Source organism: Lycium barbarum, chromosome 4 (assembly GCF_019175385.1).
Source record: "Lycium barbarum isolate Lr01 chromosome 4, ASM1917538v2, whole genome shotgun sequence".
Lineage (NCBI taxonomy): Eukaryota > Viridiplantae > Streptophyta > Magnoliopsida > Solanales > Solanaceae > Lycium > Lycium barbarum.
This window is the reverse complement of record NC_083340.1, coordinates 15,465,673-15,478,299: the sequence shown is the minus strand read 5'-3', so window position 1 is coordinate 15,478,299 and position 12,627 is coordinate 15,465,673. Positions and strand designations below refer to the sequence as shown.

The 12,627-nt window shown below is 35.6% G+C and overlaps 2 protein-coding genes across 5 annotated transcripts; one reads left to right on the top strand and one right to left on the bottom strand.

The window, feature by feature from the left end:
- The first annotated feature begins 1,178 nt into the window (after nucleotides 1–1,178).
- LOC132635340 (uncharacterized) lies at nucleotides 1,179–5,418 on the top strand. Of its 3 annotated transcripts, none has more exons than XM_060351695.1 (11): nucleotides 1,179–1,317; nucleotides 1,924–2,177; nucleotides 2,292–2,375; nucleotides 3,339–3,472; nucleotides 3,563–3,660; nucleotides 3,858–3,946; nucleotides 4,023–4,128; nucleotides 4,223–4,371; nucleotides 4,446–4,516; nucleotides 4,643–4,757; nucleotides 4,936–5,418. In XM_060351695.1, exons 2-11 carry the CDS (start codon nucleotides 1,935–1,937, stop codon nucleotides 5,104–5,106), a joined length of 1,260 nt encoding a protein of 419 aa, XP_060207678.1. In that variant the 5' UTR covers nucleotides 1,179–1,317; nucleotides 1,924–1,934; the 3' UTR covers nucleotides 5,107–5,418. The 3 variants fall into 3 exon arrangements, with proteins under 3 accessions (XP_060207678.1, XP_060207677.1, XP_060207679.1); XM_060351694.1 differs by having other exon boundaries at nucleotides 1,267–1,396; XM_060351696.1 differs by lacking the exon at nucleotides 1,179–1,317 and adding an exon at nucleotides 1,506–1,530.
- Nucleotides 5,419–5,603: 185 nt separating this feature from the next.
- Nucleotides 5,604–12,177, bottom strand: LOC132635342 (uncharacterized protein At1g32220, chloroplastic-like). Of its 2 annotated transcripts, none has more exons than XM_060351698.1 (7): nucleotides 11,829–12,177; nucleotides 9,992–10,082; nucleotides 9,778–9,866; nucleotides 9,560–9,615; nucleotides 8,369–8,515; nucleotides 6,591–6,716; nucleotides 5,604–6,179 (listed from the first exon to the last, which is right to left on the bottom strand). In XM_060351698.1, exons 1-7 carry the CDS (start codon nucleotides 11,966–11,968, stop codon nucleotides 5,899–5,901), a joined length of 930 nt encoding a protein of 309 aa, XP_060207681.1. In that variant the 5' UTR covers nucleotides 11,969–12,177; the 3' UTR covers nucleotides 5,604–5,898. The 2 variants fall into 2 exon arrangements, with proteins under 2 accessions (XP_060207681.1, XP_060207680.1); XM_060351697.1 differs by having other exon boundaries at nucleotides 9,992–10,091; nucleotides 11,829–12,174.
- Between the last annotated feature and the right edge of the window lie 450 nt (nucleotides 12,178–12,627).

The window sequence follows — 12,627 nt, the reverse complement described above, 5'->3', positions numbered from 1 at the left end:
TTCTATAACTAGCATGACTTGTTTTTTTTTAATTCTTTTATAATTCTCTTTCTAATTTGATAATGCTATACATTTTGAAAGATTAATTAGAACTTTTGAAGACCTAAACTGTAAAAGGTATGCGTCTGGCATATAAACCCTCTTCACAAATAGGATAAGGACAATAAAAACGTGTCCATATAGATCTAAATGGAAAAAGTAATTAGTAGTTCAGTTGGTTGGCTATCTGAATTTTTCCCTTATTGGTGAGAAAAACAATTAAAAAAATGGAAAAAGTAACAGATGTTACAATCATCTTACTCTGTGTGACCTTTTACTCTTTAACAGCAATAACATACTCCCGTGTGTAATCTCACAAGTGAGATCTGGGGATGATAGGATGTATGTAGATCTTATCTCTATTTTTGCGGGGTAGAGAGGTTGTTTCTAATAGACCCTTGGCTCAGAAGAGATGTAACCGACGCTGACCGTTTACTCTTCATAGAATCAAATTAATCAGAAAATTTGGTGGTTTGTATTTTTAGTTCGTTTCAAATAATTAATGCTCTAAGAAATAGATTATGATAAAGGCACTCCAGTGTACGAAGCATATCAATAGATGATTATTCGGCTTGAAGACGTGACGTATAAATCACATAAAGATATTCTTACCTTTGTTCCAATGCTCTCTTTCAGTAATCAAATAATTATATTAGATAAAAGTTAATCAAGTCAAAATTCTCAAAAATAAAAGTTGGTACTTTTCTTTTATGCAAATTGAACTAGGTCGCAAATTACGGAGGAACATAACATGATACTAGTAGATTGCCATGGCGCATGCATCATTTTCCTGTTTTGAAAAATAGTTTTTTGTGTTAAGTATAACTTGCTAAAATTAAAAATATTGAACTTTTAGGGATTGTAAATAAGTAGCAGCTAAAATCTGTCTATGAAAAGACAATCCAGTGAAGATCAAAAATCGAAATAAATTCTTGTTAACTACAACTACATCGGGTTAACCACATGGACTCTTTAACATATTTGGCTGCTCGGTTAAAATAGTTTCAGTCGCTAACCAAATATGTAAAAAGATACTCTATAGTATATTTTATGTTTTAAATATACACATACACACACATTAATATATAAAAAAAATAAAAAAATCTCAGTTATTATATAGTGTAAAAATACCCAATTCAGTGCAAATTGGATCATTTTGACCATGAATTGGGCCAATTTCTAGTGACATCCCACAAGTATTTAAGCCCAAATATAAACAAGGTTTATGTCTCTGCCTTTAACCCTTCATTCCTCTGTTCTTTCTGTTTGCTGTTTCAGGTTTGAACACTCACTCCATCTCTGTTAAACAATATACAATTAAAAGCTTAAAAGGGAACTCAAAAAACATTTAATTCAGGTGTTTTCCTCCACTTCTCTTTGTTTTTTTCCATGTTTATATAAACTGGTTCTCTGTTAAAAATTGAGTCTTGGTGATGGAGTTCTTTTACTTCACTTGTTTGTTAATTTTCCCAGTTGGTTCTTCAACATGAGGTTTTCTTTCACCCCTTTTCTTTGTTTTCTTTCATTTTGATATCAACTTGTCCTCTGTAAAAATTGAGTCTTGGTGGTGGAGTTTTAGTATTTTTGCTTCTTGTAAATTCCCTTAGTTTCATAGTTAGTCCTTTTTGTTTGCCAAGAAATTGACATAAATAGCCGCCCACCGAAATAATAGCGAGAAAATGTATATTTTTCTGTATATTAATTTATAATATACATGAAATATACATGTTTTATACATAATAGTGTATATTGTTTTTTGTATATTTGGCTAGCGAATGTAATTATTTTTTGGCTGACAGTCCAAATGTGTAACTTTCTCTTTATTTTTCTGGGGTTGTGATTTTTTCTGATATTTATTTATTTTTCAATCATTTACGAGCATAGTTGAAGCCAAAATGGAGGAAGAAATTTATGCTGAAAGGAGCAGAGGCTCTTCAAAGTTGAAAATTACACTCCTTGATGAGGAAGATCAAGAAGAGGCTCAAATTGATGACAACCGAGATGTTGATTCATATGATGATGATGACGAGGATGAGGATGAAGACAAAGAACCTGTGGGTTTAGGGGTTCTCGAAAAGCCTGAGAATTCATGGTCACTGCGACGTGAGTTATTTCCAAGCAAAGCTGGGGGTACTCCTGTATGTTTAAAAAAGTTTTCTTGTTGATTCGTATGCGCTATTTTCCATATTTATTAGGGTGAGAGGCGCTTTTCAATGTTGATTGAGTTATAGTTTTTATTTCTGTAAATGTAGGCTTGGTTGGATCCAATTAACTTGCCAACAGGGAGATCGTGTCTTTGCGATTTCTGTGGCGAGCCTTTGCAGTTCATGCTTCAGGTGGCTTGTGAACGTTACATTTTTGTTGTATGTTATATCTAGATCCTTTAGCCTATGAATTTTGTGTCATGGATAGAAGAACACTGTCTGATACAAAATGGAGCTAGAAGTGGAAGTCATAGGATTTTCTTTTTTTGAAATTAGGGAATAATATTGATTGTTCTAGGAACATATTTCATTAATTCATGTCACAACTCACAACATGCATAAACACTGAAGTAATCACTCAAATAGCAGAACGGTTAACACAATCCAAGTTAAAAGTCTCATTCTAATTTAGAGAAGACAATGGTTCAAATCTATCTTGACGTTACACAGCATAAAAAAGTCTAAATCTAACTGTAGGACATACAATTAGAGGAGATACAGTTCTTTTTTCTTATTAACCTTTTGGAGTTGGTCAAATGGTACTTTAGTTTTTTCTGTAGGTTTAGGCTCTTAATTGTTAACTACTTCTAAATACATAAGGTGGGTACTCTTTGCCTTCTATTATAGGGCCAAATTTGTTTATCCCTCAAAAAAATTAAAGAAATGACGTCTGACTTGTGTCCACTAAATGAACCTCTCCACCAAAGTGCATTTTCCTCAGTGTTGAATCTCAAATGCCATTTCTTCAAGAGGGCATTCTTTAACTTAACTCTTTAGGTTTTTTATTCCTAGTCCCCCATTATTCTTGTCTCTGGTCACTGTTTTTCAATTTACAAACCACACTGGCATTGTTTGTTCATTGCCTTGCCATAGAAAGTCTCTCCTTAGTTTGTCCATGCGTTTCAACCCTATTGGTTCCCTTGCTGCCTATTTTTTAATTGTGTATTAGTTATTTCTGCATCATATGGGCTCTGCATCTACTTATTGGCTCTCGTTTCTACCATTTGTCCTCTTTTTATTTTTTCGTTGTGGTAAAAAAGAGAGTGGAAAGAGGAAACTGAATTGGTGTTTTTTCTCTGTTAATTTCACTTCAAGGTTTACGCACCACTCACAGAGAAGGATTCGACTTTTCACCGCACTTTATTTCTCTTCATGTGTACATCAATGACCTGTCTCCTTAAAGATCAACATGAGCAGTGGAAAAGGAACCAAGACAAGCCATCCAGGAGGTACTTATTCGCAACTGAATGTTGTGACTACAAAATACCCTGCTTATGTTTCCCTTCTTCTAACTCTGATAGCTGAATGTGTTTTTCCAGTGTCAAGGTCTTCCGGTGCCAATTGCCCCGTCATAACGCTTTTTACTCCAGTGAGCCCCCGAGAAACAATGGGAAAGATAAACCTTCTAGTGCTGGAGGTAATTCTTAGGAAAGATCTACTTTTTCCATTTGGTCGATGACTCTAGTTGACAATTGATTTCGATTAAGTATTTGTGATTATCTCTCCAAACCTTTGTCTTTTCCTTTTCTTTCAACTTCATATTAATAGATCACCCAAAAATATTTACACATTGTCCTGGATTTTTCGTAATATATCTTGTCTTGCATTTCTCAGCTGTTCTTTGTGGCTGGTGTGGTACCTGGAAAGGAGATAAAGTTTGTGGTGGTTGCCGAAGAGCACATTACTGCTCCGAGAAACACCAGGTCAGCATTGCATACCGTGCTTCCTTTTCTCCTTTCTGTTAGGAAGGGAATTTTCCTAATTGAATCCAATTTGCAGGCCGTTCATTGGAAATTGGGTCATAAAAGGCGCTGCTTACCCTCGAGCATTTCTCAGGAAGCATCTGAACCTAGTAATAATGGAACTGTTGGAGAGGTGCAAGAAGGTAAGAGTAATAGATGTGGTGTTCATTTATTTGGAAAAACTGTAAGAATGTTATATATATTTAGAATAACACTGCATGAGAAATCCTCGAACAGTTGCAAGCAAGAGTCTCTGGCCAGAATATGAGATTGCAATTACTGATGAATGTGAGGATAAGGTTTGTGATGATAATGGACAGGCGAACTCATTGATTTCTTCAAGCCGAGTGGATGATTCAATTGAGTCACTTATAGAAAGCTTTGAGGTATGGAAGGCTATTCTAGTGATTGATGGATATATCGATTATTATTTTCAACTCAAGTAATTGTTTCTACACAGGGGGAAGATGACAAGAAGAGTTGGGCATCTTTCCAGGAGAGGGTATCCCGTACCCCTGAGCAAGTGTTAAGGTGATTGAAACACTTGCACTTCTTTTTGCTATATTACTTTTGAAAACAGTTCCCTTCTTTGCTATCCCCTAATAATTACGGTCACATGACTTGTCATTGAGATTCGATCATGTTCTTGGAATATAGGTATTACAGAGATGCTGGAGCAAAACCGTTATGGCCAACATCAAGTGGCCAGCCATCAAAGGCGGACATCCCTAAGTGCACCTATTGTGGTGGTCGTAGGGCTTTTGAATTTCAGGTATTATAATGAAAGCTTTTGCTCTGCTTACAAGTCTAGCTAGTGGCTACTTTCAAACTAATTAAATTAGTTGTATGTCTCTGGTTGTGTAGTAAAAATTGCCTCCAAATTTGTTGGTTGCCAAGCAGGTGTTTAAAATTAGCTTTCGAATGATGCTCTTTTTATCTGCTGCTTCCAGGTTTTACCACAAATACTGTATTATTTTGGTGTGGAAAATGATGTGCATTCTCTTGACTGGGCTACTATTGCTGTGTACGCCTGTGAATCCTCGTGTGATGGACATGTAGCTTACAAGGAGGAGTTTGCTTGGGTTCAAATTGCATCTCAATCAAGCACAACACAAAGATGACATATAGCGCGTGGTTTGAAGCAAGATGGATAATGGACCCGCTCTCTACCCTTCACTTACTCGTGAAGCGTGCCTAGCCTGCACATCACGCGTTGCGCTAAACTTTTTTTTCCCTTTTATTTTTTTCTCAGATCATGTGAAATCTCCTTGTTAATGTGCAGACATTTTGCATTACAACGTCAGTTGTGAATGTCTTGTTGTAATAGTACTCATCAGTCGAGGTGTTCAGTGTGATATCTTATAATTTCAAATGTTCTTGCAATAGGAGTAAAACCCCTTTTTAGGGAGAAAAACATTTTAGAGTTTTGTGCAGATATCAGCTCTAGAATATGGGCAAAACTCAGATATATTTTCTGAAATTGCAGGTTCTCTTTCAACCAATCAACTAAACATTGTAAATATACTCTTCTGCTGGTTCATTAGCTGCAGAGTGCGCGCTTACCTTAAGAGGTCTCTGTTCGACAAGGTTTGATGAATCCTTAATACACGATTACGCATCTATTTAAATATGGTAATGTATTTTTCAATCATGCTATAATTTCAATCTCCAATGCATGTGTTTTGCAAGACGGAGTGTTGCTTTGCTCCTCTTACAGATTAGGATACATAGGAAAATAAGGTAGATTAGGCATCTACCTCTGCATTCGCAGCTATTTTGGCATCAAAAGGTCCAATATCTGCACTGTATATACTTTACACTGCGCTGGATAGCATAAGCCAGAGATTTTACATATTCTACATAAACACTTCTGTTACAAGACGTATATCATTTTTCTTTTAAATGTAAACCTCTTACACCTTAGCTCCTTTTGCTGCTTCTTTGATTTGGTCAATGGTGAAAATGCCAAAACAGTCATCATCCTTAACAGCATTTATCACTGCATAAGCAACATCATCCACACTAACAGGAGGGGCTAAAACTAAATCGGATGCTGGCAGCGAACTCAATGGCTTAGTGAAGCTTTCTGTTGCTCGTAATAATTTCTCAAGAGGTTCTCCAATCAAATCTAGAGGGATCTCGAAGCCGTTAACCTTCCTCTTCCCATATATAAAGCCAGGTCTAAGAACAACACCTGTTAAATTTAAGTGAGAAATGTAAGTATCTAACCAACAAAAAAATTGTGGTTGCACTAGTTTAGGGTAAGCAACAAGCTTTGGTTTTTTTCTTCTTTTTTCTTAGTAACGGTTGAAAGCACATAACTAAACTTGTCATATGGCACATAAGTTTAATCCCGCAACTTCAAGTTCTTGAGTGCTTTGAGATACTTGCTAGGAGATAAAACTATTGAACAATGAAGAGGAGCAGGACTGATTAATTGATATTCTTTCCTTTTTATTAACAAACTTGCTGCATACATGGTGCTGTTGTACGCAATAATTTCAAAGAACTACACTAGGTTTCTGCAATTTAGAACAATTTGTGGAACCGTAAGCTTCAAACTTCCATGGTGCCACCAAAAAGAAGTAAACATCTTATGGAGTACCTGAGTTAGGGAATTTGGAGCAAACTTCTGATTCTGCTTTTCTTTTCCCTGTGAAGTAGCCTGATTGAAGGAGGAATGACGGTAGATTGTAATCATGCACAGAAATAAATATGAACTTAGGAGTCCCTGCAAGAGTAACAAAAAAAATATTGTAAGTCACATTGAACAGCTATAAATCCGACACTTGGCATGAGTAGTTATGGAGAAACAAGGGGACAATGACAATATGATGTGCAAAAAGACTAGTTAAACCTGCGATAAGAGTTGTTAAAAGCAGTACCATACTGTATGCAAAACGATCTTGCAAATTATGCACGGAAAATAAGGTGTAAGATGAAATGGCAAAACCTTGAGTGGGAGAGATGACAATAAGCATTGCACTTGTCTCAAATAAATGAAATTGCTTTCCTATTAGGACTGTCGGTCCATAACACCCAATACGAGAGTAATCAACCTCGAGTTGATTCTCAAAATGGAGGATTAGTCAAAGTTAAATAGCTTTTGAGGTAATATTTCCCACAAGAAAAAAAAAATTGGTCGGGAAGAGCACCAAAGAAGGTGAATCAATTATGAAACACTTATTTACCAATCTACAAGTACCAAAAAACTAAAAGACCCAAGAATTAAAGACTTACCAGCTTATCCTTTCTCTGTAATAGCAGCAGACTAAAAAAAATACAGAATTGACATCATACAAAAATCTTATTTTCCTTTTTTTGTTCTAATATCTGTATTTTTGCGACACTCAGGTTGGCCACTTTTTTCCTCTACATTGCCGCATTTAATGTGCGGTAATATAAGATTAGACAAGATTTGAAATGTTAACATTCTTCAGAAAATGCAAAAAACACAACGATAAAATGAGAGGTCTCTTTGGTTTGATCTGTTTTATGTATACCCCCAAATGCACCGCTTCATAGGTGTGAAACATAATCACTAAAGGTAAAAAAGAGGACGAAGTAGACCTAAAATAACATGAAAAAAGTTATCTCGAAAGAAATACAATCTCTAGAAATCTATGCAGGCTTAATGAGAAAAAAAAACAAAGATGGAAGCAAAACATCCATGTAGATGACGATACCAACTAGTTGGGATTAATACTTGGTCGTGATGGTAACTTTACATTAGTTCCAACTTTTGCTGGGTCATTTTAATTTTTGTAGGTATTTGCATGTTAGTACAAAATGTAGAGAACCTCTGTTTGAGACAATCCCAAATTATTGAATATTGGAAAGAAACAAGTCTAAGTGAAGCGAAATAGATCATGAAGTCATAGCCAATCCCAACTAGTTTGAGATTAAGGCATCGTAATAGTTGTTTGATAGGTAAGGTAAGTTTTATCAATAAAAATAAACAGACCAGCACCAAGCCAATGCAAGAGAAATGCAAAATATCTATAATAGCATTTACTTCAGCTGGTAATTGTCAGTAAGTTAGAAGCGACATGAGCGGAATTTTCTCTCTTTAATGCCTAGAAAACAAAGAAATAACTTTTTAGCATCAATTTTCTCTAGCAAGATATATCTGTAGCTCTGAGCTAAAGTACATAGTGGAGTCAGCCATGCCTCACACTTCATCACAGGGATGCATGGCTTATCTGATTCATTATATGTTTGCAAGTTGAAGTAAAAATGAAATAGAGAAGATAATCCCTGGAAAAATTATCAGCCATAAAAAATTTATCACTTTGACATTAAATCAAAAGCTTATGTTTATACTTTTAAAGGTCTCTTCAGCTTTACAGATTTCTTCATATAAATAAAACGAAAGCTACTGACCATATTCTTTAGCAGCATCGACAGCCACAACATTAGCTTCACCATTGATCCTTTGCATTTGTTCGTCAGAACCAAAACCTCCCAAACTTGAAACAACTGCAGTAGCCCCAACGAGTACTTCATCCCAGTTTGCATAGAAAACATCTCCTGTAGGATATCAAGATCATATGAATAATCCGGATTGGGTGGAAAACTATCTCATTGATATGCAAGATTTTTTTTTAGTGAAAAGTCAAAACTAGACTAAACACAGATACATCTGTTAGTTTTAATCTTTTTGTGTGTGTGTATGTGGATAAAATAAGGTAATTTCAACTGGGATCCGCTTAGGAACCAAAATGCAATATCCTGGAAATTTACTTTGTAAGTCTCGATTGTCGAGGTGTCCATGGTAGCTATCATATCTACTGAATTACGCTAGTACCAAACTTCACATAGGTATGACTTCGAGAGTAGATAGAGGGAGGGGGGGGGGGGGGGGGGATGGGGAGACACTGCAACAGTGTTTTGTTTGACAGGAATTTTGCACATCCCCACCGCTCTCAAGTTTGCATATGACCAATTGACCATAACGACCAGACTGGGCAAAACAATCCAGCACTTCTTTGCTCTTGTTTGGTCCAGGATTCAGGCTGTTTGAAGGAACTTTAAAACTTGGTTCTTTTGTAAATTTTCACCTATGGGCCTTGGCAAAAATTGTATATCCAGTTTTGGAAAACGTGTTTTTACTTTTAGGCTAGAAAGGCATTATTCTATTCCTCTTTTTTCTGCCATCACTAGTTAATCCTCTATGTCCAAATTGTAATCCCGGATTTGATCATAGCATGAATAATAGAAAACTAGATTTGTCTTTTAAATGGTGGCAAAATCAGACTCTGCCCGCCATTCATCTTTAAGGGCAAATCAATTTTTTCGTGCTGACTAGAATTGTCAAGTGACAGAGTTACTTTTCTAGGAAGGTTTCTTGATTATCCTTCAGGTTCTCTTCTCTGGCCTGCCCAAAATGATCATTCACATTGTCTCCTTTCCCACTATTCATTCAAGAATAACATTGTTATCTATTCTCAATAAACTCAATGGCTCTTCAGCAGAGAGAGGGCCTAAAAGCCAACTTCCGCATAGTTTTCACCAATGTAAAACTTTCGCTTGAATTCATTCTTCATTAAGGGTATGATGAAGAGATGAACCTGCCTGTTATCCAAGTGACTTGATCCACCCATGAGCCTGAGTAAGAGGGACGCCCCGACCTGTGTAGGAAATACTAAAATTTGAGAACCCATTATAGGTAAAAACAAAATAAAAGGATAGGGCAATTTTTTGGATCCTTATGAATTAACAGAAAATGTCTAGATCTATGACACCAATAAGTAAGGAGTCATTTTAGTAACTGAAATCCCTATTGAAAGCACCTGCTCAGACTTATCACTTCTATACCCTCTGATACTGCAGCCTTACATATTGCAGAGCCAACAAAGCCGCTGCCTCCTAAAACTACAATCTGTTGAAAAAAAAAAAAAAAGAAACATTAAGTGAATGACATTTAATTGCAGAAATTTAGACAGTTGTAAATAGATTTTTATCTGAAAAGGAGAAAAAGAATATGCTTAGGTCATGAAGTAATACTCGTTCACTCTTCACATCTGCTTCAACATCAATTGCACCCGAGTTAGGATTCTCTCTAACAGCTTCAGCGTAACTGCTTTTGATACCAAATCTGCAAGAACTAAAAAGAAGAGAAACATCGCGAACATATCAGGCTAGATATCTGATCAGCCAAAAGAAAATCTCAACAGTTAAAAACACAGGAAATGTGGGGAAATCGCAAGTACAAAGAACCTTAATCCAATTCTCAGAAAACTAGCTTAGACTTCAAAGAGTATAGTTTTTTTGTGCAGGTGTACATATCTCACTTGTGCTGTGGAAAAAAAATTAAAAAAATCAATCATGCCTAACAAGGAACTAAACATTCAAAAAATTCATCCCGAAAATGATATGCCAACATTTTGCTATGCTAAGTAATTAACAATCTGAATGATCACTCTTTTATTTCCATATTTACTTACGATATTAAGTCTCAGTTTGCTTTGTCTTATTATCTTTAAATCTGTAATTCTAACGGTATTATTTGCATTTTACAACTTTGTTAAAATTTTGAAAACCAACTCCACATATGCGCGTCTTGCAAAGCCTCAAAACCGGATAAAGGAACAAGGTTATTGTATGTTTGACGGCCAGCCAAAAAGTTGTAACTATGATGAGTCGTCTTAAATGAATGGACCTTAACAGAGCGAAATGACTATCCCGAGCTAATTTGAGATTGAACGATAGTTTGGTTCAGTGATTGATTGATTTGGAACAGCGAGGTCATATACATTTTATGTGGATCATTTATAACTGATCAAATGGTAAATGTTTTCAGTAAGATATCTTAAAGTAAATAAATGGTGTGAAATTTGAGAAGCCTGCCCATGTAACTCTATAAGAAACTAAATTACTACTATTAGGTTAGGGGTTGACTAGTACTTCCTTTCTCTTTTCCTGAAGCAGCTTGATTTTCGTTTTTAGTCATATTATTATTCAATCAGCAAGCTCTTTTTAACAAATCAAACTATCAAAGAGTAAACTTCAGCATATGTTAGACCAAGTGTCTCGCCTTGGGGATACACATCATCATATGTTACCCCATTTATTGCTAAGGAATTCGGAGTAGAGTCAGAAAATTTGCTTGAACCATTTTATGTATCTACACCAGTTGGTGAGTCAGTTGTGACTAGACGTATCTATAGGGGTTGTCCGGTTAAGTTATATCATCGAAACACCTTAGCCGACTTAGTGGAGTTGGCAATGGTAGACTTTGATGTAATCATGGGTATGGACTGGTTGTCATGATGTTATGCTACAATAGGCTGTAAAACCAAAGTTGTAAGCTTCCAAGTTCCCAACGAACCAGTCCTAAAATAGAAGGGCGATGCAGTAGTGCCCATGGATAGGTTTATCTCCTATCTCAAAGCTAGAAAGCTGATTTCTAAAGGGTGTATTTATAATCTAGTCCGAGTTAGAGATGCAGATGCTCGACTCTTCCAGTAGTGAATGAATTTCCAGAAGCGTTTCCAGACGATCTTCCCAGAGCCCCTATTGGGAGAGAGGGAGACAACCCATTTTTAGCCCATTTCAGCCCAAGTAACTTTTGGGTCAATGTTAGCCCAACCCATATATCACCTCAGCCCAGTTTAATTGAGTCAATTTCAGCCCAACCCGCCCATTTGACGCCCCTACTTTATATTGTACTAGTTATTTAATGATAAAGGGTAGTGTTGAAAGAAAATGCTAATAGATTTTCTTGATTTGCTAAAATGGAGTAAGTAAAACGAAAAATATATTTTTAATATAAAGGGCAAGTAAAATGAAAGGCTATAAATATGATAAATAAAAGATCAATTCTAAATAAAGGAATACTAACCGAGAGGGAGAGATTTGGGAATGATTGTAACTGCGGAAAGTAGGAAACAGAGCTCTACTACTACTACTACTACTGTTACTAATAAGAGAAATAGGAGATGTAACATTGCAAATGGCGCCTATGTTTGAGAAACAAGCCATTGTTATCTCTTCCAACACTTCACAAAAATGAGGTTGAGAAGAATTTATCTATCACTGAAATAATTGAAAAGCAAAGCCAATAATTGAACTTCACCAAAATGCCTTTCCCAAACTTGGTCCCTGTTATGGTGAAGCCGACAACTGATGAATTCAATCAACGAGACGATTTTTTGACTTTCTTCACTGTTTGGTCAGAGAAAGGCAATAACTTGGGATTAATGTTATGTATGGTCACTTCATTTGTACACATCAATTGAAAGATTTTTTTTTTCTTTTTTTTTTGAACTTGTGGTTCGCATAACTTGTTGAGAATAAAATTTGTCTGGTCATTTAAATTCGTATAATTGAAAGATAAAATAAAATTAACTCACATCCTCTTAAGTTTTTATTCATAACCCAGCAACGAACAAATAATTTTGATATTTTATTAGTTGTTCGAAACATATGTATGATATATTATATCATACAGAAAACGTGAAAGGTAATATAAATTATTTTGTTAACTTCCTCTTTTCTTTCCTTTCAAAAAATTATTTAAAATTCAAAACAAATTAAGTATGAATTTCTACTTTTATCCTTCCTCTATTCATCCTTTTTTTGTGTTGGCCACCTTACTACTTTCTAAGCTTTCTCTCCTGTCTCGCCAATCTAGTATTGCC

Bases quoted from the DNA above. Each gene is read 5' to 3' on its own strand.
- LOC132635340 (XM_060351695.1), top strand. From the start codon at position 1,935: ATGGAGGAAGAAATTTATGCTGAAAGGAGCAGAGGCTCTTCAAAGTTG. The intron at 3,661-3,857 runs GTAATTCTTAGG...TGCATTTCTCAG, and splicing joins TAAACCTTCTAGTGCTGGAG to CTGTTCTTTGTGGCTGGTGT. The intron at 4,372-4,445 runs GTATGGAAGGCT...GTTTCTACACAG, and splicing joins CACTTATAGAAAGCTTTGAG to GGGGAAGATGACAAGAAGAG.
- LOC132635342 (XM_060351697.1), bottom strand. From the start codon at position 11,968: ATGGCTTGTTTCTCAAACATAGGCGCCATTTGCAATGTTACATCTCCT. The intron at 8,516-9,559 runs GCAGGTTCATCT...GATATCCTACAG, and splicing joins TCAAGTCACTTGGATAACAG to GAGATGTTTTCTATGCAAAC. The intron at 6,180-6,590 runs GTACTCCATAAG...TAAATTTAACAG, and splicing joins CTCCAAATTCCCTAACTCAG to GTGTTGTTCTTAGACCTGGC.